The sequence below is a fragment of the Podarcis pityusensis genome (genome assembly GCF_964106645.2).
Source record: "Podarcis pityusensis genome assembly, chromosome: 2".
Lineage (NCBI taxonomy): Eukaryota > Metazoa > Chordata > Lepidosauria > Squamata > Lacertidae > Podarcis > Podarcis pityusensis.
This window is the reverse complement of record NC_138029.1, coordinates 115,404,470-115,427,735: the sequence shown is the minus strand read 5'-3', so window position 1 is coordinate 115,427,735 and position 23,266 is coordinate 115,404,470. Positions and strand designations below refer to the sequence as shown.

The following is a 23,266-nucleotide window of genomic DNA, read 5'->3' as shown; positions in this document are numbered from 1 at the left end:
GACTTAGCTAGTCCAGCCTCCTTACAGCTTATCAACAAAGCCACGGGGAGCAGAGTCCTTGGAGCTTCTGTTCCTGACTGGCTACATTTCTCATGGCAGGGATTTTGATTCCGTTGCTAGTTTGCAAAATGCAAGGTGGTTCTTTTTAGAATTAGATTCAGAAGCAATTCAGAAGCAAGTGGGTGAGAAGATTACAGATTTTATTCCAAACAGCAAGCAAAATATACCGTATTTTTCGCTCTATAACACGCACCAGACCATAACACGCACGTAGTTTTTAGAGGAGGAAAACAAGAAAAAAATATTCTAAACAAAACAGTGGATGTATGATTTTTGTGGTTCATGCTGTGGCCACAGACATGTGATCTGACGGTGAGTTTGGGGTAGCCCAATGCAAAAATCCTGAGGATCCATGTGGATCCATGCTAAAGTCGCCCTAAAGTCGCAGGGGCGCTGGGGGAGTGAACAGGAAGCAGGAGGAGGAGAACAATCCCTCTCTCACACACAGACACACAGAGTATCAATCCTAAAGTCGCAGGAGAGGCAGGGGCACTGGGAGTGGGAAGCAAGAGAAGGAGAACGATCCCCCCCCCTCTCTCACACACACACAGTATCAATCCTAAAGTCGCAGGAGAGCGCAGGGGCGCTGGGAGAGTGAACGGGAAGCAAGAGGAGAACGATGCCTCACACACACACACAGACACACACACAGAATATCAATCCTAAAGTCGCAGGGGCGCTGGAAGTAGCAGGGGCGCTGGGAGAGTGAAGGGGAAGCAAGAGGAGAACGATGCCTCACACACACAGAGACACACAGAGTATCACTTCTAAAGTCGCAGGAGAGCGCTGGGGCGCTGTGAGAGTGAACAGGAAGGAGGAGGAGGAGAACGATAGCTCAAGCACACACACACACACAGCCCCTACAGTGGCTGATCCAAAATCGGACAGCAAAAAACTGCAGGCAGGGACATAGAGCACGGGGTTGTTTTAAAGCAACCAACCCCGATCTGCTTCTCTCCCTCCTCCCGGCTAGGCTGGCTGAAAAGCTTTGCTGCTACTTAGCAGCTCACTGGAGAAGAGAGAGGGACATAGAGCACGGGGCTGTTTTAAAGCAACCAACCCCGATCTGCTTCTCTCCCTCCTCCCCGGCTCTGCTCGCTGACAGGAGCCGCTTACACCCGCTTTGCAGTTTGAAAGAGAGCCACGGACTGCTCACAACTGCAGCGGATTCCCCTGCCATCTGTAGGCATTCGCTCCATAACACGCACAGACATTTCCCCTCACTTTCCAGGAGGAAAAAACTGCGTGTTATAGAGCGAAAAATACGGTACATTACCAAGCAGCACTTCAATCGGCCACTGAGAAGCCCTTAAGAAGTGGCAAAGTGCTAAAAATTAGAAATTGCTTCAAAGTACTAAAATAGGCCTAGGACTAAATTAAGAGTTAATTAAATAAATAAGATTTAGAACCTTAAGGAAAGTTAAGAAATTTTACTTTAATTGGAATACTGTCTTTCAAAAAATGATATCAGAAAACTGCTACATTTTAATTACAAGGAAATTCATATGGGAGGGCTCAGAGGAAGACCAAAATATGTTTATGGGGATAGAAGTCTAAATAATTAATTAATTTTTGTGGTTTAGGTATCTATCGGTACCTTGTTTTTATTTTCTTTTTTGTTTATATTTGTGATCTTGTCTTTTATTTCTTAGTTTTTTTCTGTTTCTCTTTTGTAAGAAACTTAATAAAAATCATTTAAAAAAAAAGAAGTGGCAAAGTGACCCCCAAGTAGCCGTAGATGCACAAAAGGCCATGTGGAGCTTTTGAGTGCCATGCACAACAACTAAATATTTTATAGACCTGTGTCCTGGTAGGGCTAATACGGGTTCTACGAACTACTGTGCACCAAAAGACAAAAAGCCAGGCAATACATCAAAGGCATTTACTGACCAGGATAGAGAAAGCAGTAGAACATAGATAAGCAGAGCCAGGAAGAGATAATCAGAGCCAGGAAGAGTTGATTATGTCAGATCACTTATCTCCTCAAAAGCACGGTAATCTTACAGTTGCCGGCTACTCTGGATCAGGCAAATCAGGCACTTTGCTCCTTTCTCTGCCGGATTAGGAGCGCTACAAGTTGTTGCTCTGGCCGGATGTGGAGACAGAAGGACACTCCAGCTTGGATGCACTTTGCACACCACTCTCGTCCCGCAATATCTCAAAGGTGAGAGATGTTGTTGTTGTTCAGTCGTGTCTGACTCTTCGTCACCCCATGGACCAGAGCACGCCAGGCCCTCCTGTCTTCCACTGCCACCCGCAGTTTGGTCAAACTCATGCTGGTAGCTTCGAGAACACTATCCAACCATCTCATCCTCTGTCGTCCCCTTCTCCTTGTGCCCTCCATTTTTCCCAACACCAGGGTCTTTTCCAGGGAGTCTTCTCTTCTCATGAGGTGGCCAAAGTATTGGAGTCTCCGCTTCAGGATCTGTCCTTCCAGTGAGCACTCAGGACTGAGTTCCTTAATAATGGAGAGGTTCTTGCAGTCCATGGGACTCTCAAGAGTCTCCTCCAGCACCATAATTCAAAAGCATAAATTCTTTGGCGATCAGCCTTCTTTGTGGTCCAGCTCTCACTTCCATATATCACTACTGGGAAAACCATAGCTTTAACTATACAGACCTTTGTTGGCAAGGTGAAGGTGAGAGATAGACATTGTTAAATACATTTTTCGGGGTGGGTTTTTAAAAATTTCGTCGCCTGCTGCTTCAGCTCTCTCCCAAGTCACCAGAGCTTCTCTGGATCAGTCAAACGCATGGGTAGGCAACCTAAGGCCCGGGGGCCTGATCAGGCCCAATCACCTTCTCAATCCGGCCGGCGGACGGTCCAGGAATCAGCGTGTTTTTACATGAGTAGAATGTGTCCTTTTCTTTAAAATTCATCTCTGGGTTATTTGTGGGGCATAGGAATTCGTTCATTCCCCCCCCTCCAAAATATAGTTCGGCTCACCACATGGTCTGAGGGATAGTGGACCGGCCCATGGCTGAAAAAGGTTGCTGACCCCTGGTCAAAGGGTTCAGCCTGGGAGTATCACTTCCAGGCAACATCCATATCACATGCCACAAGTTTTCGCTTCTCAGTGTATTATTCTGAGTGGAGCATTTGTGGACTTTTGTATTGCTTGTTGTTTTCCCTTTTAAAATCAATCTTAATTGTTTGTTTTCATCTTTGTTGCTTTGAGACCTTTTTAAGATTTGTATACTACCACTAAAAAACAAAACAAAACTTGTTTTTTATGTATGAAACAAGGTTATTTATGTATGCAACTGCAGCCCGTGTTTTGTTAGCCCCAAAATGAAAAATGAGCAAGGTCCCAACCAAAGTAGATGGGCAACTTACCGTAAGTTGACAGAATATGCACAACTTGCAGATTTAACACATAGAATAAGAGAACAAGAAGAACATACACTTAAAGAAGATTGGAAAATGTTTATTAAATATGTGAAAAATGATTGTGTACAGCTGAAAACACTGGCAGCATTAAGATAAATTCAACAGTGTAAAGTTTTGATGGATGTAATAATGGAAAACCAATTGGTATAGTTTTTGTGAAATATGCAGGGATATAAGATATGTAAAATAATAATAATATGTATAGTAGTAGTAGTAGTAGTAGTAGTAGTAATAATAATAATAATAATAATAATTAATATATTATTTGTACCCTGCCACTCTAGGCGGCTTCCACAAAGACTAAAAATACACTAAGATGCCACACATTAAAAACTTCCCTGAAACATGGAAAGAGAAAAAGGGAAGTCACTGATATTTTAAGTATGTAAAATGTTTATTTGAAATGGTAAAACAGAAAATTTAATAAAAAATCATATTAAAAAAATAATTATTGTAGTCAGTGCTTTCCCCCCTGAGAGTAGTCAAAGGTATGCAATACCGGCACCGTTCTTTTCAAATGTTAAAAGCGTGGCACTTACTGTAACAACTTCATGGGTAGTACAGTACTAGCACTGTTTTTTCAAAAAAGAAATAAAGAAAAAGAACTCACTGGTAGTAGTAATAATTCATGTCATTGCAATCTGCTTCTCCTCTCCCACCTTTTCCTTAAAAGGCAGGTCTTAGCATAGGAAAATGCCTTTTATTGTATTTATTTAAGTTTTTAAAATATAGAGCATCTGTTATCTTGCTTGCTGTTTACTTTGGGTTGCCATTTTCCCCAGCGTCCTACGGCCTTGTATTCGAAGCAGCCTTATGCAGACTCTCTAGCACAGGAGCGATGGGAGAGGAGGGGAAACATCTTGCTCCTGAGATACTGCTGAACTACGATTCCCATCAGCTCCAGCAAGCATGGAGAGCCAGTGTGGTGTAGTGGTTAAGAGCGGCGGACTCGTAATCCGGTGAACCGGGTTCGCTTCCCCACATGCAGCTGCTGGGTGACCGTGGGCCAGTCACACTTCTCTGAAGTCTCTCCGCCCCACTCACCTCACAGAGTGTTTGTTGTGGGGGAGGAAGGGAAAGGAGAATGTGAGCCGCTTTGAGACTCCTTAAAGGTAAAGGGACCCCTGACCATTAGGTCCAGTCGTGACTGACTCTGGAGTTGCGGCGCTCATCTCGCTTTATTGGCCGAGGGAGCCGGCGTACAGCTTCCGGGTCATGTGGCCAGCATGACTAAGCAGCTTCTGGCGAACTAGAGCAGTGCACAGAAATGCCGTTTACCTTCCCACCGGAGTGGTACCTATTTATCTACTTGCACTCTGACGTGCTTTCGAACTGCTAGGTTGGCAGGAGCAGGGACCGAGCAACGGGAGCTCACCCCGTCAAGGGGATACGAGCCGCCGACCTTCTGATCTGCAAGTCCTAGGCTCTGTGGTTTAACTCAGCGCCACCCGCGTCTCATTTGAGACTCCTTAGGGTAGTGATAAAGCGGGATATCAAATCCACACTTTTTTTCTTCAGCACCATTTGGAGGCTCAAGGATTCTGCACACCTGAACTAACTCAAAGTTGTCCTGAGTGTTTCAGACATGGATCTCTCCCAGCCTTTTCTGGAGATGCCAAGGACTGGGTGCTCTACCCATTTGCACTACAGCCCCTCCTCTCTACCATAAGACAGGAATCAGTCCCCCTGTAGTGTAGTTGGGAAGCAGTTACTTGAGGCTGTGAGATTTTCCTGGCTGGGGAAGGGCGAACCCAAGGGGGAAAAGTTAGCTATCTTTCTTTTCTGGAGGCCATTGTCACTTGGAAGCTGAGTTAATCTGACCAATCACATTTTTCAAGCTATTAGCTTGGGCAGGAACCTTTTCCTACAAAATCACTCCTTCAGCAGACAATGGAATCTTGTCAGTAATGTGATGTGATTACCAACAGTAGGCAGGGATTAAGCAACAGATCTTGATTAGGGAATGGATTCCCGGAATTCAGGAAGGGGGGGGGGTCTGCCTTTGCATCTTCTGGTTTGGGTCAAGTTGAGCAGGCACTCAAGCTTTCTATTTCAAATATAAAGTCAGATCCAGACACCTTCCTGTTGTTTTATCCCATCTCTGCTGTGCTCAACCAACAGAACTCAGATGTTAAGACTCTCTGAGAGGGGACAGAACGCTGCAGGAGAAGCTTCTAGCACAAACAGCCTATCTTTACAAAGGCAACCTCTGCCTTAAAAATTAGGGTTTGAGCTAACCCAGCCTTGTATACGTAAGACCCAAAAGTGAGAAGGCAGATGCACCCTAGAAATATGTGTTTTCCCCTTTAGTGGTAAGGCTGCATCTCATCTCAGAGGTGATCTGTTGGGGGTCCACTGGTCAAAAGCGGGTGAGGGCAGAGTCTTGGATAGAGAAGTGGATGGGCAGAGGCAAAATTTATATTAAATGTTCTGCCCATTTGCACCCATCACTGCCATGTGATCCTCAGACATTTTGCCCAGAAGGGAACCTTCACTCCTGCTCCTGGGGAGCAACACTGAAAGAGTGCTAGTGCTCTCCTCGCATATAAAAATCTGCTTGGCCACTGTTGGCAAGATAATTTTGGGTTAGGCAGACGACCCTTCTTTTCTCCTTACGTTCACAGCACAACAGCAATGATTTGTGTGTGTACCTGCAAAGCTTTCATCTTACTCAGAATAACATTGGTAGCCATTAACTCATTCCAGGATATTAAAACATGCACAGATCTTGAGGGCAAAAAACCCCAAAACAGTTTTCAAATCACATCTGCTGCATTCAGAATGCAAGTCAAACGGTTTTTCAGCATGCTTGGAAAATATCAGTGGGAGAATTTGCCTGGTGTTTCCATGGTCACTTGGCAGTCCACCCTTCTCACCCCAACTTTTAATTAACACCAGTACTTTTTATTGTATTGCTCTGTAACTTTTATGCCATTTTATTTTAGCATGGTTTGGTTGTGCTATTTTTTTTTTTTTTATACGACCAGTATAAATACATTTATAGTGGAAAGGAAGAACACCTTTTCTATAAAGAGCTGAACATACATACACAACTGGGGCTGGTCTGTTTCTTAAGAGATATACAAGAGCAAGAAAAACCATTAACACAAGAACAAAAAACGGATTTATGTGCCCCAGTACAATACCCTTTTAAAAAAATATAATGCAAGAAGTTTCTCTGAACAAACAACTATTCTTTTCAGAAAAAAACGACATAAATTGGAATATTTCCGCTTTCGTAATAGTCACACCCAGTTGTTTTAAAGTCAACCCCTCCACCAAAAGAAAATCTTGGAGTTGCTTTCCCAAGTAAGACAGCCTTTGGGGCATATAAATTGCACTGAGAAATCCAAGCTGAATTTGGTGGGGATCCATATTGGGAATTACCTGGGAATGGTTGAAGAGGGGACCATTTTGTCCTGTAGAGTAGTATTTCGCCCCTTTGGGTCCCCTTTGAGGTGGACCTCCTTCCCAATCTTTCCGGAAAGTGACCCAAACGCTTCGTGGGTTTCTCTCAAGTCACTTGAAAACAAACAATACCCCTTTTGCCTCGTCCCCTTGTAATAGGCACCTATTGGTCAGGTGTGAAATATTTTTGTTCTCGGTGCCTGCTCTGTCTTGCCTGCTCTAGGGAGAGAGTGTGAGGCTGGCCCTTTCCTGAAGCCAAAAGAAGGGCAGCAGCAGCTCTCCGCAGAACGAAGCTTCCGTGAAACCAACGAGAGCATTTCCTCTCTCGGCGTCGAAGAAGGCCAGTCGCTGCCCGGTGCAGTTCAGAGTCACTCGGATCCTCCGCAGATCCCCATTTAGGGGCAGGTGGTAATGACGGTCGTGGAGGACCCTGTACTGACCTCCCCACCTCCCCATAGCCCAGATCCCTTCCATGGGCGTAAAGCTAAATGCGCCCTGTCTCTTCACGGTACTTTTGGCGACCCCCACAGCCCATTCTCCCTCATTCCCCACAGTGACCTCCCAGGTGAACCTGCCTGTTCTAAACCCCTCTCGTCCCAGCACAGCAGTCAGTTGTTTGAATCTCTGCGGGTGGTCGGGCACCTCTTGACAAACATCGGCGCACGTCACACTCAGGCAGTCCTCAGACAGAAGGAGCTGGGGGTGAGCTGTGACTGGATCCAGAGTCACTCTTGCTATCGGAGTTAGGGGGAGACAAGCGGAAGAGAATAGAATCAGAGCCAGCTGGGTGTGGGAGGTAACATAAGCAGTCAAATACAACATTTCCTGTTTGCCTAGAGTGGACATGCAGAGGAATGTTGGTCCAGCCAGTTGAACTTCCTGTTACACCTGGTCTGGGGCATCTTTAAATCAGAACCAGCGAAGGCGGTGAAGGTCCTGTGTGAGTGTCTGGAGGCGGTTGGAGGATGGACAGCAGCTAATGGATTGAGGTTGAATCCCAACAAGACAGAAGTACTGCTCTTGGGGGACAGGGGGCAGGCTGGTGTGGGGGACTCCCTGGTCCTGAATGGGGTAACTGTACCCCTGAAGGACCAGGTGCGCAGCCTGGGAGTTATTCTGGACTCACAGCTATCCATGGAGGTGCAGGTCAATTCTGTGTCCAGGGCAGCTGTTTACCAGCTCCATCTGGTACGCTGGCTAAGACCCTACCTGCCCAGAGACTGTCTTGCCAGAGTGGTGCATGCTCTAGTTATCTCCTGCTTGGACTACTGCAATGCGCTCTACATGGGGCTACCTTTGAAGGTGACTTGGAAACTGCAATTAATCCAGAATGCGGCAGCTAGACTGGTGACTGGGAGTGGCCGCCGAGACCGTATCACACCGGTCCTGAAAGATCTTCATTGGCTCCCAGTACGTTTCTGAGCACAATTCAAAGTGTTGGTTTAAATTTAGGGTTTAAAGCCCTAAATGGCCTCGGTCCAGTATACCAGAAGTAGCGTCTCCACCCCCATAGTTCTACCTGGACACTGAAGTCCAGCGCAGAGGGCCTTCTGGCAGTTCCCTCGCTGCGAGAAGCCAAGTTACAGGGAACCAGTCAGAGGGCCTTCTCGGTAGTGGCACCCGCCCTGTGGAACGCCCTCCCACCAGATGACAAAGAGAAAAACAACTACCAGACTTTTAGAAGACATCTGAAGGCAGCCCTGTTTAGGGAAGCTATTAATGTTTAATAGGTTGTTGTATTTTAATATTTTGTTGGAAGCCGCCCAGAGTGGCTGGAGAAACACAGCCAGGTGGGCAGGGTATAAATAATAAATTATTATTATTATTATTGAATTATGGTGCTGGAGGAGACTCTTGAGAGTCCCATGGACTGCAAGAAGATCAAACCTATCCATTCTGAAGGAAATCAGCCCTGAGTGCTCACTGGAAGGACAGATCCTGAAGCTGAGGCTCCAATACTTTGGCCACCTCATGAGAAGAGAAGACTCCCTGGAAAAGACCCTGATGTTGGGAAAGATGGAGGGCAGAAGGAGAAGGGGACGACAGAGGATGAAATGGTTGGACAGTGTTCTTGAAGCTACCAGCATGAGTCTGACCAAACTGCGGGAGGCAGTGGAAGACAGGAGTGTCTGGCGTGCTCTGGTCCATGGGGTCATGAAGAGTCGGACACAACTAAACGACTAAACAACATTATTATTATTATTATTATTATTATTATTATTATTATTATTATTTCCTGTTTGCCTAGAGTGGACATGCAGGGGAATGTTGGTCCAGCCAGTTGAACTTCCTGTTACACCTGGTCTGGAGCATCCTTCCTTTGCATGTGACCAGGTAGGTGGGCGTGGCCCTTCCAGACCCCACAAAAGGTCCAGTCACGCAGCCACCTTCCTCTTTTGATGCCTTTTCTCCTCATGGACTGCACTGCTGCCTCTCAGTCAGCAGCACATGGGCCCATCCTTACGAGGACGTAAGCCACACTGTCTCTAACTATAAGCTAAAGTCTGCCTTCAGGGATCCAACTGTGAACTGAATGTGAGTAAAATTCTTATTACTTTTAAAAGAAGACTGTTGTGTCTGTATTCTTTCAGGAGGGAATCAAAGGGGTCTTTACCAGGAATAATAGAACTTAAGAGATTCTAACGAATCTGCAACTAGCTTCCTGCTGTGTAAAGAGGGAAATGTACTCTGCTGTATGAATAAACTCACTAAGGTGAGTTAGGAAGGATAATATTGAATCCATATAGTCCCTCCTGCGACCCACAACATTCCCAAACTGGGAGAAGGATCAAGACCCCCCAGGTTAGAAGCTTCCCAGGAATTGCTTTCCTGCCACCCTAAAAATCAGTAGAAACTCGAGACCAGTGTTTCCCAAACTTGGGTCTCCAGCTGCTTTTGGACTACAACTCCCATCATCTATAGCTAGCAAGACCAGTGGTCAAGGAATATGGGAATTGTAGTCCAAAAAAATAACAGATGGAAACTCAAGTTTGGGGAACAATGATCCAGAAGTTACATTAAAGATAGAGATGCTCTTCTTTCTTCTGGAATTTGCCCACATTTGAACAAGAAGATTTCTAGTAGTAGGGCAGGAAAACACAGCTTCCTGTTAACCATAACCCAGGATTGTTACTGTAAAAAAATAAATACATCATGGCACTTAAGTACAGGCAAGTGAGTAGCCAGCAGGGAACACCTGTTGTTTGAGAATAGTTTTGATTCAGCAAGGGACAATTGGGGTGGATCGACACACAGGAAAAAGCCCACTATAAATAAGTTAGAAATGAAATCATTGGAACAAAAATGTTTAAACCCTATGTGAAAGTGCTATAGAAAGGTTTGTTTTGCATGTTTATAGTGCATTCAAATAGCTGTATTTTGAATACTGTAGCTGAGTCCAGGGTCTGAGCCTTGCATTTAGATGCTTGTTATTATTATTATTATTATTATTATTATTATTATTATTATGGTATTTTGTATGTTTCACAACTAGTTTTTTGGGCATCAGCACTCTCATCTCAAAACTGCACATTGAAGCAAATGAAAGATGGGATTTAGTAAAGCACATAATTTTTTAAATGGTAGATTGTTATACTTTTATTAATATTCATGAAGTTTTAAAAACTCTTCAGTACAGTGGTACCTCAGGTTAAGTACTTAATTCGTTCTGGAGGTCCGTACTTAACCTGAAACAGTTCTTAACCTGAAGCACTATTTCTGGGTTAGTGGAATCTGTGACCTGAAGCGTATGTAACCTGAGGTACCACTGTATATCTGTTGATTGCTGAAGGTTAGGCTGCAATGAACAGTCCTTGCCTGGCTACCTGGAGGAGATATTTACTGTATTTTTTGTTCTATAAGACTCACCTTTTCCCTCCTAAAAAGTAAGGGGAAATGTGTGTGCGTCTTATGGAGTGAATGCAGGCTGCGCAGCTATCCCAGAAACCAGAACAGCAAGAGGGATTGCTGCTTTCACTGCGCAGTGATCCCTCTTGCTGTTCTGGCTTCTGGGATTCAGAATATTTTTTTCTTGTTTTCCTTCTCCAAAAACTAGGTGCGTCTTGTGGTCTGGTGTGTCTTATAGAGCGAAAAATATGGTACTTGCCGGAAATGACCATTTGAGAGCTGGATGCTGAGGAGTAGCAACTGAGGAGGGAAATTGCTTTCATGCCCTGATTCTGGGCTTCTGAGAGACATCTAGCTGGTCACTATGATTCAAAGTCTTATTTAAAAGCAGGGATGGGGGAATAAAGAGTTGGCAGAAAACTCCTCCATCATAACTTCCCCACTACTCATAAATGGTCTGTTAATGGTTCCAGAGTCCCCCATCCCCGTCCCACCAAACTGCAGCGAAATGCAAGCAAGTTCTTTATCAAACCTCACAGCTTACCTTTCTGCAGATATTTCAGATCAGATGTTAGGGTGTCTGGGGAAAGAAAAGGAAAAGAGATTCAGGGATAGAAAACAGAGGAAGATGGAAAGGAATTGCTGAAACAATTAACAGAAGTGGAATACAAAAAGGGAGGTGTGAGGAGGTCACTGAAATAAGTGAATGAAAGATAAGATATTGAAACTGTTTGATGTGTTTTAAATTGTTTTTGTTTTGTTTTGTTTTGTTTGTTTAATGTGTTAGTGTTATGTATTGTTTTTGTATTGTATTGTATATTCTTTTTTTGTAATGTTTAAATTGTTGGAAAAGTAATAAATATTATTTTTTTAAAAAAAGGAAAAGAGATTCAGCAAAACACTTTGAACGCTGACTGGAAATATGAACTGAAGAATATTTCAAAACAATTCTGAAGAAAAAAAATTATGGGCTGAGGTTGCAGGTGCAATGTTGAGCAGAGGCCATTCCGCTAATGGACAAGGATTGCCTTCTCAAGTGTCCTGGCCCTGGCAACGTTACAAAGGACTTTACTCCTCGCCACACGCAGACCTGGACCAAAATCACAGCCAGCACAAAATCCTTGCAGCTGTTTCCCCTTACATTTGAATTCCTGTATGACGTGGTCCAGAAAGGGGATCACATCGCTGAATTCCCAGGCCCTCCAGTGCAAAGCAACAGAAAAAACCACTGGTGTCTCAAATGCCTCTCTCTCCTCAAACCTGAAAACAAAACCAGAAAAAAAAGTTAGCAGCCCTCCATCCGGCCCAAAGTCCTAGACCGCATTACAATTGGAGTGAATTTATTGAATATTTAAAGGAGAACTGTAAAAACGTAAAGACACTAGCAGGACTGGAATAATGCCTTCAGTGTAAAACAGTAGTGATATAAGAATAATGTGCGCGATAAGATTGGGATAAATATACCAATTGCAGGGAGATAGGGAAGTCAAGACTCGGCAGAGTCAAAGGGAACATATGGTAACAATAAGGATTGTTGGGAAAAGAATATGTAAAGAAAATAATAAAAATTTACTTGGAGGGGGAAAAAGTCCTAGACCGCATTAAAACAAAATAAATGGAAGGAAGAGGGATGCCTGCTATATTCTAGTTCTTGTTTTAATGGCATAACTCTGTATAACACACCTTCTGACGTTTGGTATTTCAACTTTGATATTATCCCACCCTTTAAAAAAGTTTTTATTAAAGATTTGTCTTACAAAACAAACAAATAGGGAAAAGTACATCTCTTGTACACACTGTCATTCACTGAGTCTTTTTCACATTTCGTTTACACACAGTGAGACACTGTTGTCGTAGAAATCTTGCAGTTGGGGAAAAAAGAGAAAGGAGCGAGAGATTCTTATTCTTTCTGTATTGTTCTTTCTGTTGCATAGGGTTAGTGTAGGTCTTTTTTGTCAGCATCGTATGAGTAAATCCTTTTATTTATATTTATTTTTATTGAGATTAAGGGGTCCAGAGGTTGGTTGGTTGTGTTTGGAGGCCTCTCAATTCCTGTCAGAGTTTACCCCGAGGTTGGTTTAAAACCACAGGCACAAGGAAAGTGACAACAGTCACTCTTCAAAATGGAAACTTAAGAGATGCTAGACAGAACTGCTAGAAATTCTGTCTTAGCTGTGGAAGACTGCCATGTGGGGATAGAGAACGGCAATCCGATTTGCTACAGCAGCAAGAGGAAGAATCGAAACATGGGTAGGCAAACTAAGGCCCGGGGGCTGGACGTGGCCCAATTGCCTTCTCAATCCGACCTGCGGACGGTTTGGGAATCAGCTGTTTTTACATGAGTAGAATGTGTCCTTTTATTTAAAATGCATCTCTGGGTTGCTTGTGGGGCATAGGAATTTGTTCATATATTTTTTTCCAAAATATAGTCTGGCCGCCCACAAGGTCTGAGGGACAGTGGACCGGCCTTTGCTGAAAAAGTTTGCTCACCCCTGAATAGAAAGATTGTTTTAAGGCAGTGGTTTTCAACCAGTGTGCCATGGCACCCTGGGGTGCCTTGAATGATGGTCAGGGGTGCCGTGGGCAACAATGGCCTCTTTCCTTCCTTCCCTCCTCAGATGCCCTCTCATGTCTCCACCTCCCAAAGGCTTGTACGGCTGTTTGTTGCAACAGCCCTGGCTGCATGCTCCCCAGGTAAATGGTGCCTCTGGGGCTGGCCAGGGGGTGCTTCCCAGTGTTGGGATGCGTCCGGGGAGTTGGGGGCATTCAGCAGCCCCCAGCTGGCTCCAGCCACCGGCCGGCAGCCGGGTGAACAGCATCAAAAACTGTGACTCAAGCCTCAGAAGCCTTCAGAAGCTTAAGCACGCAAGCCGGCAAAGATAAGAACTCTCTGCAACGGAAGAGGCGGACAGAGGCCTATGTAAGCATTTTTACAGCATCAGGAACAAAGGAAAAACATGTCTGCTTCCTTTTGTGTCCAAGCAAACAGCAGGATAGCAAAAGCAATATACAACGGAAGTTCCCAGCAGACTGTGCTGGAAGTAAACAGACATGTGACATACAGTGGTACCTCATGTTAAGTACTTAATTCGTTCCAGAGGTCCGTACTTAACCTGAAACTGTTCTTAACCTGAAGCACCACTTTAGCTAATGGAGCCTCCTGCTGCTGCCGTGCTGCCGGAGCCTGATTTCTGTTCTCATCCTGAAGCAAAGTTCTTAACCTGAAGCACTATTTCTGGGTTAGCGGAGTCTGTAACCTGAAGCGTATGTAACCTTAAGCTTATGTAACCTGAGGTACCACTGTACAACAACCCACACATCTGTTCTAAAGGTGGAATGGAACTATAGCCTAACACCCAGGCCCCTGTGGGGCAGTGTGAGGAGGCACCTCTCTTTGGGGCAGGGAGGGCAGCTCAGAGACCAAGGGGCGGCAGTAGTGGCTGCCCAGAGGGCTCCCAAGGAGAGGGGAGAGGAGGATGAGGGAACGCTCCAGAAGGGAGGGTTCGAAAAGGGGTGAGGGGCTGCCAGCTCAGCAGGCAAGGGGGTGACATAACTGGGCCCCCAGTAGTTGGTCAAAGGAGTTGTGGACCCAAATAGGTTGAGAGTCTCTACTGTAAGGAATGGGAAGGAACACTGATTGTGGGAATGAAAGTAGGGCAGGTTTCAACTTTAAGGCCCATTTCTGTGAAAACCTAGAGGTCAAAGAGACTTATGAGAACCTGCTGGTCACATTATTCCCAGAAAAAAAGACAAAAGGGTTTAGAAGGATATGCATGGGTTCCACTTACCTCTGCCAAAGGCTTCTAATGTTCTGCAAGGAAAAGAGAAAAAGAAAAAGGGAGCTCAGTGCCTGCCCCAGACCAGGCTACAATTTCCACCCAACCCCATGCCCTGAAGGATGAAGTATAAGCACCCGACCTAAATTATGCAGCCCCAGAAGATAAACCAACCTCTTTAAAAGAAGCAGGAAAGTTTCACCCAGGGTAGCCTCCCTTTGTCAATGGCAACCTCTGGGAAGCTCAGAAGCGAGGCAGGAATGAGCCATTGGAAGCCATTAGACAACCAACCATGAGCAAAGAGCAGAAAACATCCTACTTGAAGCAGGTGTCTCTACTCTGCATTACGATGAACAAATTGTCCCTCATGTTTTTCTTGCTCCGGTCTGCTACAGCCTTGGCTGCCAGCTCTATAAACTGCCCCCTTTCGCTTCCTACACAAGGATTTGGAGCCAGCCTTGCACCGCAAAGGGGTCTGGCTTGCTTGTTTCCCAGTCTCACCTGCAGGACTTCACTGGTTGGCCTCTGAAGCTTGGCTTCCATCTCCAGGATGAGAGTTTCAAGGGGTATGAGGTCCCTGGAGAGCCTGTCCAGGTGCTCCTCCCTTTTCCTTGCAATCTCCTCCTCCAGCTCTTGCATTTTCTCCAGCAGAAGGTCCTCTTGTTCCTCCAAGAACTGGTGCAGTTGACTGAACTTGGCTATGGCCTTTCCCTTCTCTCCCTCTATGTGCTCCTAGAACAAGCAGGTGGGGCAAAGCGAGAGAAGCCAAGGAGGGCATTTTTAGGAATACAGCCGGTCTTTGCAGCGTCAAGAGGGAGGACGAGAAGGTCTCTTCTGAATTGCCCCAAATATCACGTCAGGTTTTAGCAGGGAAGGAGTTTGCTGGAGAATACAGGGGCCATTCTTACAGGAGACCAGGCCTTTCCAAGAGGAGCAGAGCTGACTTGCATCTTCAGGCCAGCCTTCCCCAACCTTAGATCCACAAAGAGTGTTGTACTCCAGATCCCATCATTCCCAAGCAACAAGGCCCACAGTCATGGATAATGGGACCTGTAGTCCCAGAGCATCTGAGATCCCAAGGGGTAGAATTAAGGCTACCTTACTACCAACATTCCATCTTGCTAGCTGCAATGATCCCTTCTCTCTTCCCAGTGTGTGCTGTTCTCCTGACACCAGGGAGGCATTTTTTTTTGGGGGGGGGGGAAGGAAAGAGGAAGCCCCATAACACAAGTGAGCTATATCCTTGTGCAGGGCTTCCAATGATGGGGCAAGCTGAATCTTGCCAAGTTTTGGAAAAGCAGGATATATATTATAATACCTACGGGAAAAGCAGGATATATATTATAATACCTACGGGACCGCCTCTCCTGGTATGCCCCACGGAGAGCCTCAAGGTCCATAAATAGCAACACCCTAGTGGTCCCGGGTCCTAAGGAAGTTAGATTAGCCTCAACCAGAGCCAGGGCCTTTTCAACTCTGGCTCCGGCCTGGTGGAACGCTCTGCCTCATGAGACCAGGGCCCTGCAGGATCTGATCTCTTTTCGCAGGGCCTGTAAGACAGAGTTGTTCCGCCTGGCCTTTGGCTTGGAGCCAATTTGATTCCCTCCCCTTCTTTCTTTTTTCTTTTCCTTTCTCCTCCTGCGATGAGGTTTCAATATTTTAATGTTGTTTTTAAGTTGTATTCATTCAACTTGTTTTATTATTGCTTGTTAGCCGCCCTGAGCCCGGCCTTGGCTGGGGAGGACGGGGTATAAATAAAAATTATTATTAGTAGTATTAATATCACAAATATAATAATTAATAATAATAATAATAATACCCCACACCTCCGGCTGGGTTGCAAAGCAATTATATGGGTGAAATAATAAATGACCAAGGGATAGCTCAGTTTGGTAGAACATGAGACTCTTAATCTCTGGGTCATGGGTTCGAGCCCACATTGGGAAAAGATTCCTGCATTGTAACCAGACTAGATGACCCACATACAAGTATACCTACATATGCTAGATATAACCTGCTTCAGGAAAAGCTGCTTCAGACCCTTCTGCTTTTAATATTTGTTGCCCCCCCAAAAGCCCGATCCTACATCTCATTCATTTCTCAGCCCTGCTGATGCTTACAAGCAACTGTCGCCTTTCAATTTCTGTTTGTGCTTTAAAGGTCAGAAGTCTTTCTCTCTCCGTCCTCAAAATCGGCAAGCAACTGCTGATCTGTTCCTGCAAAAGAAGAAGCAGATTTTTTTGGGGGGGGGGTGTTCTTCCTCTTAGCGGTTTACTTTCTTCTTTCTTTGGCGATCACCCGCAGCCGAGTAAGACTGTCTTCCATAAACACGGTTTTAACAATGAGTCCGTAAGTGACTGTGGAGGCCAATTCTGGACCCACATGTCCTTCCACAGTGGGGACATTGGGGCGGGAGTTGAACACGGTGAGGGTTTGCCAAGCGTGCCTTCCTCTTAGCACGTTTCTCCCTTGCATCCTGAGTTTGAGTGTCTTCAAAGCCCACGACACCTTTGGTAAAGGCTGTTCTCCAACTGGAGCACTCGCAGGCCAGTGTTTCCCAGTTGTCAGTGTTTATACTATATATTTTTTAGCTTTGCCTTGAGAGTCTTTAAACCTCTTTTGTTGACCACCAGCATTACGCTTTCCATTTTTAAGTTCGGAATAGAGTAGTTGCTTTGGAAGACAATGATCAGTCATCCGCACAACATGACCAGTCCAACTGGTATACTTTATATACCCATCAAAACAAGACAGGTGGAGCAGATGTGAGGACCGCATCGCCTGTCACGGTGTTGGTGAACCAAACTCCCATTGCCCATGCTTGCTGGGGCTGATGGAAGCTGTAGTTCAGCCACCCCTAGAGGACTAAAGATTCCCCACCCCTGATTCGAAGTGCCGCCGAATCAGAGGCTCACTCCCTGAAGGTTATTCCTATGCCTTCCAAGTCCGAATCTTTATCCCATTGTACGCTTACAAGCAGGGAAGAGGATGGCGCTTTGGGTTAAACCACAGAGCCTAGGATTTGCCAATAAGAAGGTTGGAGGTTCGAATCCCCACGACGGGGTGAGCTCCCGATGCTCAGTCCCTGCTCCTGCCAACCTAGCAGTTCGAAAGCACGTCAAAGTGCAAGTAGATAAATAGGTACCGCTCCAGCAGGAAGGTAAATGGCGTTTCCGTGCGCTGCTCTGGTTCGCCAGAAGCGGCTTAGTTATGCTGGCCACATGACCTGGAAGCTGTACGCCGGCTCCCTCAGCCAGTAAAGCGAGATGAGCGCCGCAACCCCAGAGTCGGCCACGACTGGACCTAATGGTCAGGGGTCCCTATGCCTTTTACCTTTACGCTTACAGCACATTGAATAGATTTACGGGTAGAGTTCAGGGTTCAAGCCCGCCCCTTCCTGAACGATGCTGTGGATCATTCCCATCCACCGCCCACTCTTACCTTGTATACCTGGGCGGCTTCTTCCGCGGAGACCACTCTGTGGCCCCTATGCTCTTGGGAACTGGCACATTCCCCGCAGAAGGGGACTTGGTCGTCCTCGCAGAATAAGTCCCACGGCTGCCGATGCCTCTGGCATTCCGAGTCCTGTTTTTCTCGAGCCTCTCTCTCGGCGGAAGCTTCCCAGTCCTTGAGTATTTCAGCGAGGTTCGAGAGAGACCTGTTGGGCCTGAAGGTTCTCTCGACAGTCCTTCTGCACTCGGGGCACCTGGCATTTGCGCCAGGCTGCTCCCAGCACCTCCTGATGCATGTTTGGCAGAAGCTGTGCCCACAGTTTAGCAGCACTGGGCTGGTGAAATAGCAGAGGCAGATGGGGCAGGTAGCTACGCACCGGCACCGCTTCATGGAGTTCCCGTCACCCATGGGCTGAACGTTTGGCAGACACGCAGCGCCACTTCAATCTGAAATGGGGTACATCAAAAGGAAACACCTTATGAGTGAGTTAATAAAGGGCATGTTGCAATAAACTGCTTTGAGGTTCTCTGTCGACTAAGCGATAGATATCTATATACCAATGAGGGGTCCCTTCCAACTCTACAAATCTAGGGTTCTATAATTGGCATGAACAGCACTTGCAGGTAGGTGCAATAATAGACCAACACGAACAGCAGCCTTTTAAAGAGGCTAGTAGCTATCAGTTTCATACTGTTAGGGGGCCGCAATACGTCTGCCTGCAAGTGATGTCCAGGGGGGATTTCTGGAAGGCGGCAGTTTGTCCTGGATCTTTGGCAAGCAAACCAAGAAATCGCGTTTTAATGTTAAAAAAAAGCTGAACAATTTGGAAGGTTTCCTTAAAAAAAACAACACTCAACTTTCAGGGTGTCCTGATTTTTATTTTGAAATATGCAACCCTACATACTTCCTACAGAGAACTGTGCTTCTCTTCCTCTGCAGCTAACATGGGTCACCTCCACACATTTAAAACACATTTTTAACACTTGGCAGAGCTGTAGCAGGGGGGTGGGGTGGCTAGCCGGGTTTTGTTTTGGCTCAGGTGAAATTTCCAGAGGGGTGCCACTGAGGCTCACAGCCTGTGTGTGTGTATATGCAATTGCACATGGTGTGTGTGCGTGCGCTAAACCGAGTCTTTGACGCGTGTGAAATAAAGTCTAGAAGCGTTTGGATTTGATATCCCGCTTTATCACTACCCGAAGGAGTCTCAAAGCGGCTAACATTCTCTTTTCCCTTCCTCCCCCACCCCACAACAAACACTCTGTGAGGTGAGTGGGGCTGAGAGACTTCAGAGAAGTGTGACTAGCCCAAGGTCACCCAGCAGCTGCAGGTGGAGGAGCGAGGAAGCGAACCTGGTTCACCAGATTACCAGTCCACCGCTCTTAACCACTACACCACACTGGTCTAGTTTCACCCCTGCCACTTGGTGTAAATCATGCCTCCCCCCTCAAAAAAAAAAAAAAAAAAAAGACTTCCCAGAAACTTGGGAACAGCAGTTTACGCCTCACATATCTCCAGTTGCCAGCAGCCCAAACTAGTAATGTTTATGGGCTTATTTACTCTGCTGACTGCCTTGATACATTATCTGAAGTGCTATTATTCACTGTGCAGGAGGAAGCTGTACATAGTCAGGCCATTGGTCCTCCTAACACAATACAGTGGTACCTCAGGTTACATACGCTTCAGGTTACATACGCTTCAGGTTACATACGCTTCAGGTTACAGACTCCGCTAACCCAGAAATAGTGCTTCAGGTTAAGAACTTTGCTTCAGGATGAGAATAGAAACTCTGCTCCGGCGGCACGGCGGAAGCAGGAGGCCCTATTAGCTAAAGTGGTGCTTCAGGTTAAGAACAGTTTCAGCTTAAGAACAGACCTCCGGAACAAATTAAGTACTTAACCAGAGGTACCACTGTATTGTCAACCTAGAAATGCCAAAGGTTAAATTTGGGAGCTTCTGTACAAAAAAGCAAAAGCTCCACCACTGAGGAAAGGGGTAGTAAGAGCTACCATCATGTAACCATCTTATTTTGAGAAATAAAATATCTCTACACCCGCATGGGCGGGAATAAAGCTGAGCTGCAAAGCATCTCCAACACTTAATCTGGAGCCCTTCGGATAGTGGTAGGTTTGCTTTCTACATTTCCACCACACCCTTCGCCCAAAAGCCACCCCTCCAAAACAAAAAAAAAAAAAAAAAGCCACTTGCAAAGCCCTCACCTGGCGGAGGTGAGCAAGTTGACTCAGCTTGGCTCTAAGCCACGAGAGATGGCACCAGCATTGAAAGGGAAGAGCCGAGAGCAGCGAAATCAAATTCCCCACCAAGAACGCGGGCAGCTTCGAAACTCACAAGCTACCGCCCTTCTAACAAGCTGGACGCGTTTTGAATGGACAAACTGCGGGGCGGGGCAACTTGCAGCCAATCAGCGGCTCTTGGAATGCTCACCCGTGGACACGCCCCCGTTCCTTGGTCCTGCAGGAGGAGTTCCGCCGATTAGCGGAAAGTCAAAGCCGAAAAGGGAGTTCTTTGCTACTAACGCCGTTTTCCGCGTTGTTGCAAAATCGCGGCGGGTGGGGTTTGCAGCCAAACGGGTATGCAAAATGACGAGCGTTTAGTCTGCTGTGGGACGATGGCAAAATCGGAGCAAGCCTAATTCTGTGGCTTGCTTCTTTTGCAGCTGCGCCTGGAGGCACGTGGAGCTTTCTCTTTAATTTTGCAAAACCCGACACGGTGTGGGGAAGCCAACAGTGCATTAGGGCTGCACGTTGGCAACATGTCACGTGCCTTTTTCTGCTAAAGTGGTCCCTGCCCTCAAGTTCACAATTTTTAAAAAAGCGAACAGCCCACACAACACAAAAGGAAAAAGGAATGTGAGGGAGGAAGGACAAACAAGCGCAAGTTGTATATATTCCCTTGCAGCTAAGACTGCAAGCATCATGTTATGCTGTATTTCTGTTGATCTGCTGTTACTTTTTATGGCGTCTTAGAGGATATGCCGATATGATTGACATTAAGCAAAACAGGCTCTATCTACATATGTGAATAAACCTTCACAAATCAGCCATTAAAAATGGTAACACGCCGGGAGGCACTTAGTGGGGCGGCATTTCAGTCTCCCGGTCACTCACGTAACAGACTCGAAAGATGCCTTAATCAACAATTAGGTTTCAAAGGGAGTCTTGATATCCCGCTTAGGCATTTCCACCTCTCTTTTGCAGATTCCATTACCGGGTGGGGAGTGTCTCCCCCTCCCCCTGATTGAATCTACTTTTCTCTTGACCAGACGCCCTTTTCATTTGCACAGGAACTCACGTGTCTTCCTCTTACACCGCTGGGCCTTCTTGCCCCACCCTTGACTTTCTTTCAACATCTGGAGGACGCCACACAAGCTGTCCCTGGGCTAAGGTGTTAACAGAGGTAACAAAGAGAGCTATGCCTCTGGAACTCTCTGTGGCATTTTCTAGCAAAAAAATGAAATATCTGGGCAGGGAAAATCTCCCTCTGCTGCCAGTCCGAGTAGGCAATTGTCAGTGTGCGCGCAGCTTTATATTCTTTGCATGTTTTACTCAGAAGTAAAGGTAAAGGTACTCCTGACCATTAGGTGCAGTCGTGACCAACTCTGGGGTTGCGGCGCTCATCTCGCTTTATTGGCCAAGGGAGCCGGCGTACAACTTCTGGGTCATGTGGCCAGCATGACTAAGCCGCTTCTGGCGAACCAGAGCAGCGCATGGAAACGCCGTTTACCTTCCCACCGGAGTGGTACCTATTTATCTGCTTGCAGTTTGATGTGCTTTTGAACTGCTAGGTTGGCAGGAGCAGGGATCGAGCAACGGGAGCTCACCCCATCGTGGGGATTCGAACCGTCAACCTTCTGATCGGCAAGTCCTAGGCTCTGTGTTTTAACCCACAGCGCCACCCGCGCCCCTTACTCAGAAGTAAGCCTCGCTAAATGCTCCAATACCCGCCCTCCCCCATGAAATGCGCATAGGGTTGCAACGCTGAGCAAGTTTACGCAGAAGTAATCCTTAAAAAGCAGAGACATCACCTTGCCGACAAAGGTCCGTATAGTTAAAGCTATGGTTTTCCCAGTAGTGATGTATGGAAGTGAGAGCTGGACCATAAAGAAGGCTGATCGCCGAAGAATTGATGCTTTTGAATTATGGTGCTGGAGGAGGCTCTTGAGAGTCCCATGGACTGCAAGAAGATCAAACCTCTCCATTCTGAAGGAAATCAGCCCTGAGTACTCACTGGAAGGACAGATCGTGAAGCTGAGGCTCCAGTACTTTGGCCACCTCATGAGAAGAGAAGACTCCCTGGAAAAGACCCTGATGTTGGGAAAGATGGAGGGCACAAGGAGAAGGGGACGACAGAGGACGAGATGGTTGGACAGTGTTCTCGAAGCTACCAGCATGAGTTTGACCGAACTGCGGGAGGCAGTGGAAGACAGGAGTGCCTGGTGTGCTCTGGTCCATGGGGTCACAAAGAGTCGGACACGACTAAACAACTAAACAAACAACAAGCCTCGCTAAATGCTCCAATACCCGCCCTCCCCCATGAAATGTGCATAGGGTTGCAACACTGGGCTGGGCGAGTTTACGCAGAAGTAATCTTCAGTGGTGGGACACGGGTGGTGCTCCGGGTTAAACCACAGAACCTAGGACTTGCCGATCAGTTGGAGGTTCGAATCCCCGCGACGGGGTGAGCTCCTGTTGCTCGGTCCCTGCTCCTGCCAACCTAGCAGTTCGAAAGCACATCAAAGTGCAAGTAGATAAATAGGTACCGCTCCGAGGGGAAGGTAAACGGCGTTTCCGTGCACTGCTCTGGTTCGCCAGAAGCGGCTTAGCCATGCTGGCCACATGACCCGGAAGCTGTACGCCGGCTCCCTCGGCCAGTAAACGAGATGAGCGCCACAACTCCAGAGTCAGTCATGACTGGACCTAATGGTCAGGGGTCCCTTTACCTAATCTTCAGTGAGTTCAGTGGGAGATGTCAGCATCTTCCTTAAGAAGTCAGCTCGAAAGAACACAGCATGCATCAGGAATAGGATTTTTCTCCATTCCCGATTTGCACCCCTAGGTCGATTCCTACATGTGCTTTCTAGCTTTCCCGCGCGTTTGGTTATTTCAGCTGGAGGTAACGACAGCGTCGGGGCAGCCGATATAAATTGCTGGGTTAGGTTCTCACCTTAACCCCGCAGCCACGTTGGCCTCCAGCCCCGCGCGCGAAGACTTCGCATCCGAGCCGGAAGTCGAGTTGCGAGGGATTACTCTCCCTTCGGCTTTGGCTCTATTGTGACGATCGGCCGCATTCCATACATGGAACAGGGAGGCGGAGCT

The 23,266-nt window shown here is 46.6% G+C and overlaps 2 protein-coding genes across 3 annotated transcripts in view; one reads left to right on the top strand and one right to left on the bottom strand.

Annotated features, from left to right (window-relative positions):
- The first annotated feature begins 2,199 nt into the window (after positions 1-2,199).
- Positions 2,200-23,266, top strand: part of LOC308469835 (zinc finger protein RFP-like) — a 36,205-nt gene continuing 15,138 nt past the window's right edge. Inside the window, exon 1 of the mRNA XM_080992838.1 lies at positions 2,200-2,224. The gene's annotated coding sequence lies outside the window, so the exon portion shown is untranslated. The remainder of the gene's footprint in view (positions 2,225-23,266) is intronic.
- Positions 6,558-23,233, bottom strand: LOC308469815 (zinc finger protein RFP-like). Of its 2 annotated transcripts, none has more exons than XM_080992787.1 (8): positions 23,115-23,233; positions 17,922-18,379; positions 16,601-16,696; positions 14,982-15,212; positions 14,493-14,515; positions 11,846-11,964; positions 11,249-11,284; positions 6,558-7,592 (listed from the first exon to the last, which is right to left on the bottom strand). In XM_080992787.1, exons 2-8 carry the CDS (start codon positions 18,339-18,341, stop codon positions 7,078-7,080), a joined length of 1,440 nt encoding a protein of 479 aa, XP_080848913.1. In that variant the 5' UTR covers positions 18,342-18,379; positions 23,115-23,233; the 3' UTR covers positions 6,558-7,077. The 2 variants fall into 2 exon arrangements, with proteins under 2 accessions (XP_080848913.1, XP_080848914.1); XM_080992788.1 differs by lacking the exon at positions 23,115-23,233 and adding an exon at positions 20,150-20,294.

Excerpts from the sequence above, each read along its gene's own strand:
- LOC308469815 (XM_080992787.1), bottom strand. The coding sequence starts at position 18,341 with ATGGGTGACGGGAACTCCATGAAGCGGTGCCGGTGCGTAGCTACCTGC. Across the intron at positions 16,697-17,921 it reads AAGCCGCCCAGGTATACAAG|GAACAGATCAGCAGTTGCTT; the intron begins GTAAGAGTGGGC and ends CTTCTTTTGCAG. Across the intron at positions 11,285-11,845 it reads CGTCATACAGGAATTCAAAT|ACACCCTAACATCTGATCTG; the intron begins GTAAGGGGAAAC and ends TTCTTTCCCCAG.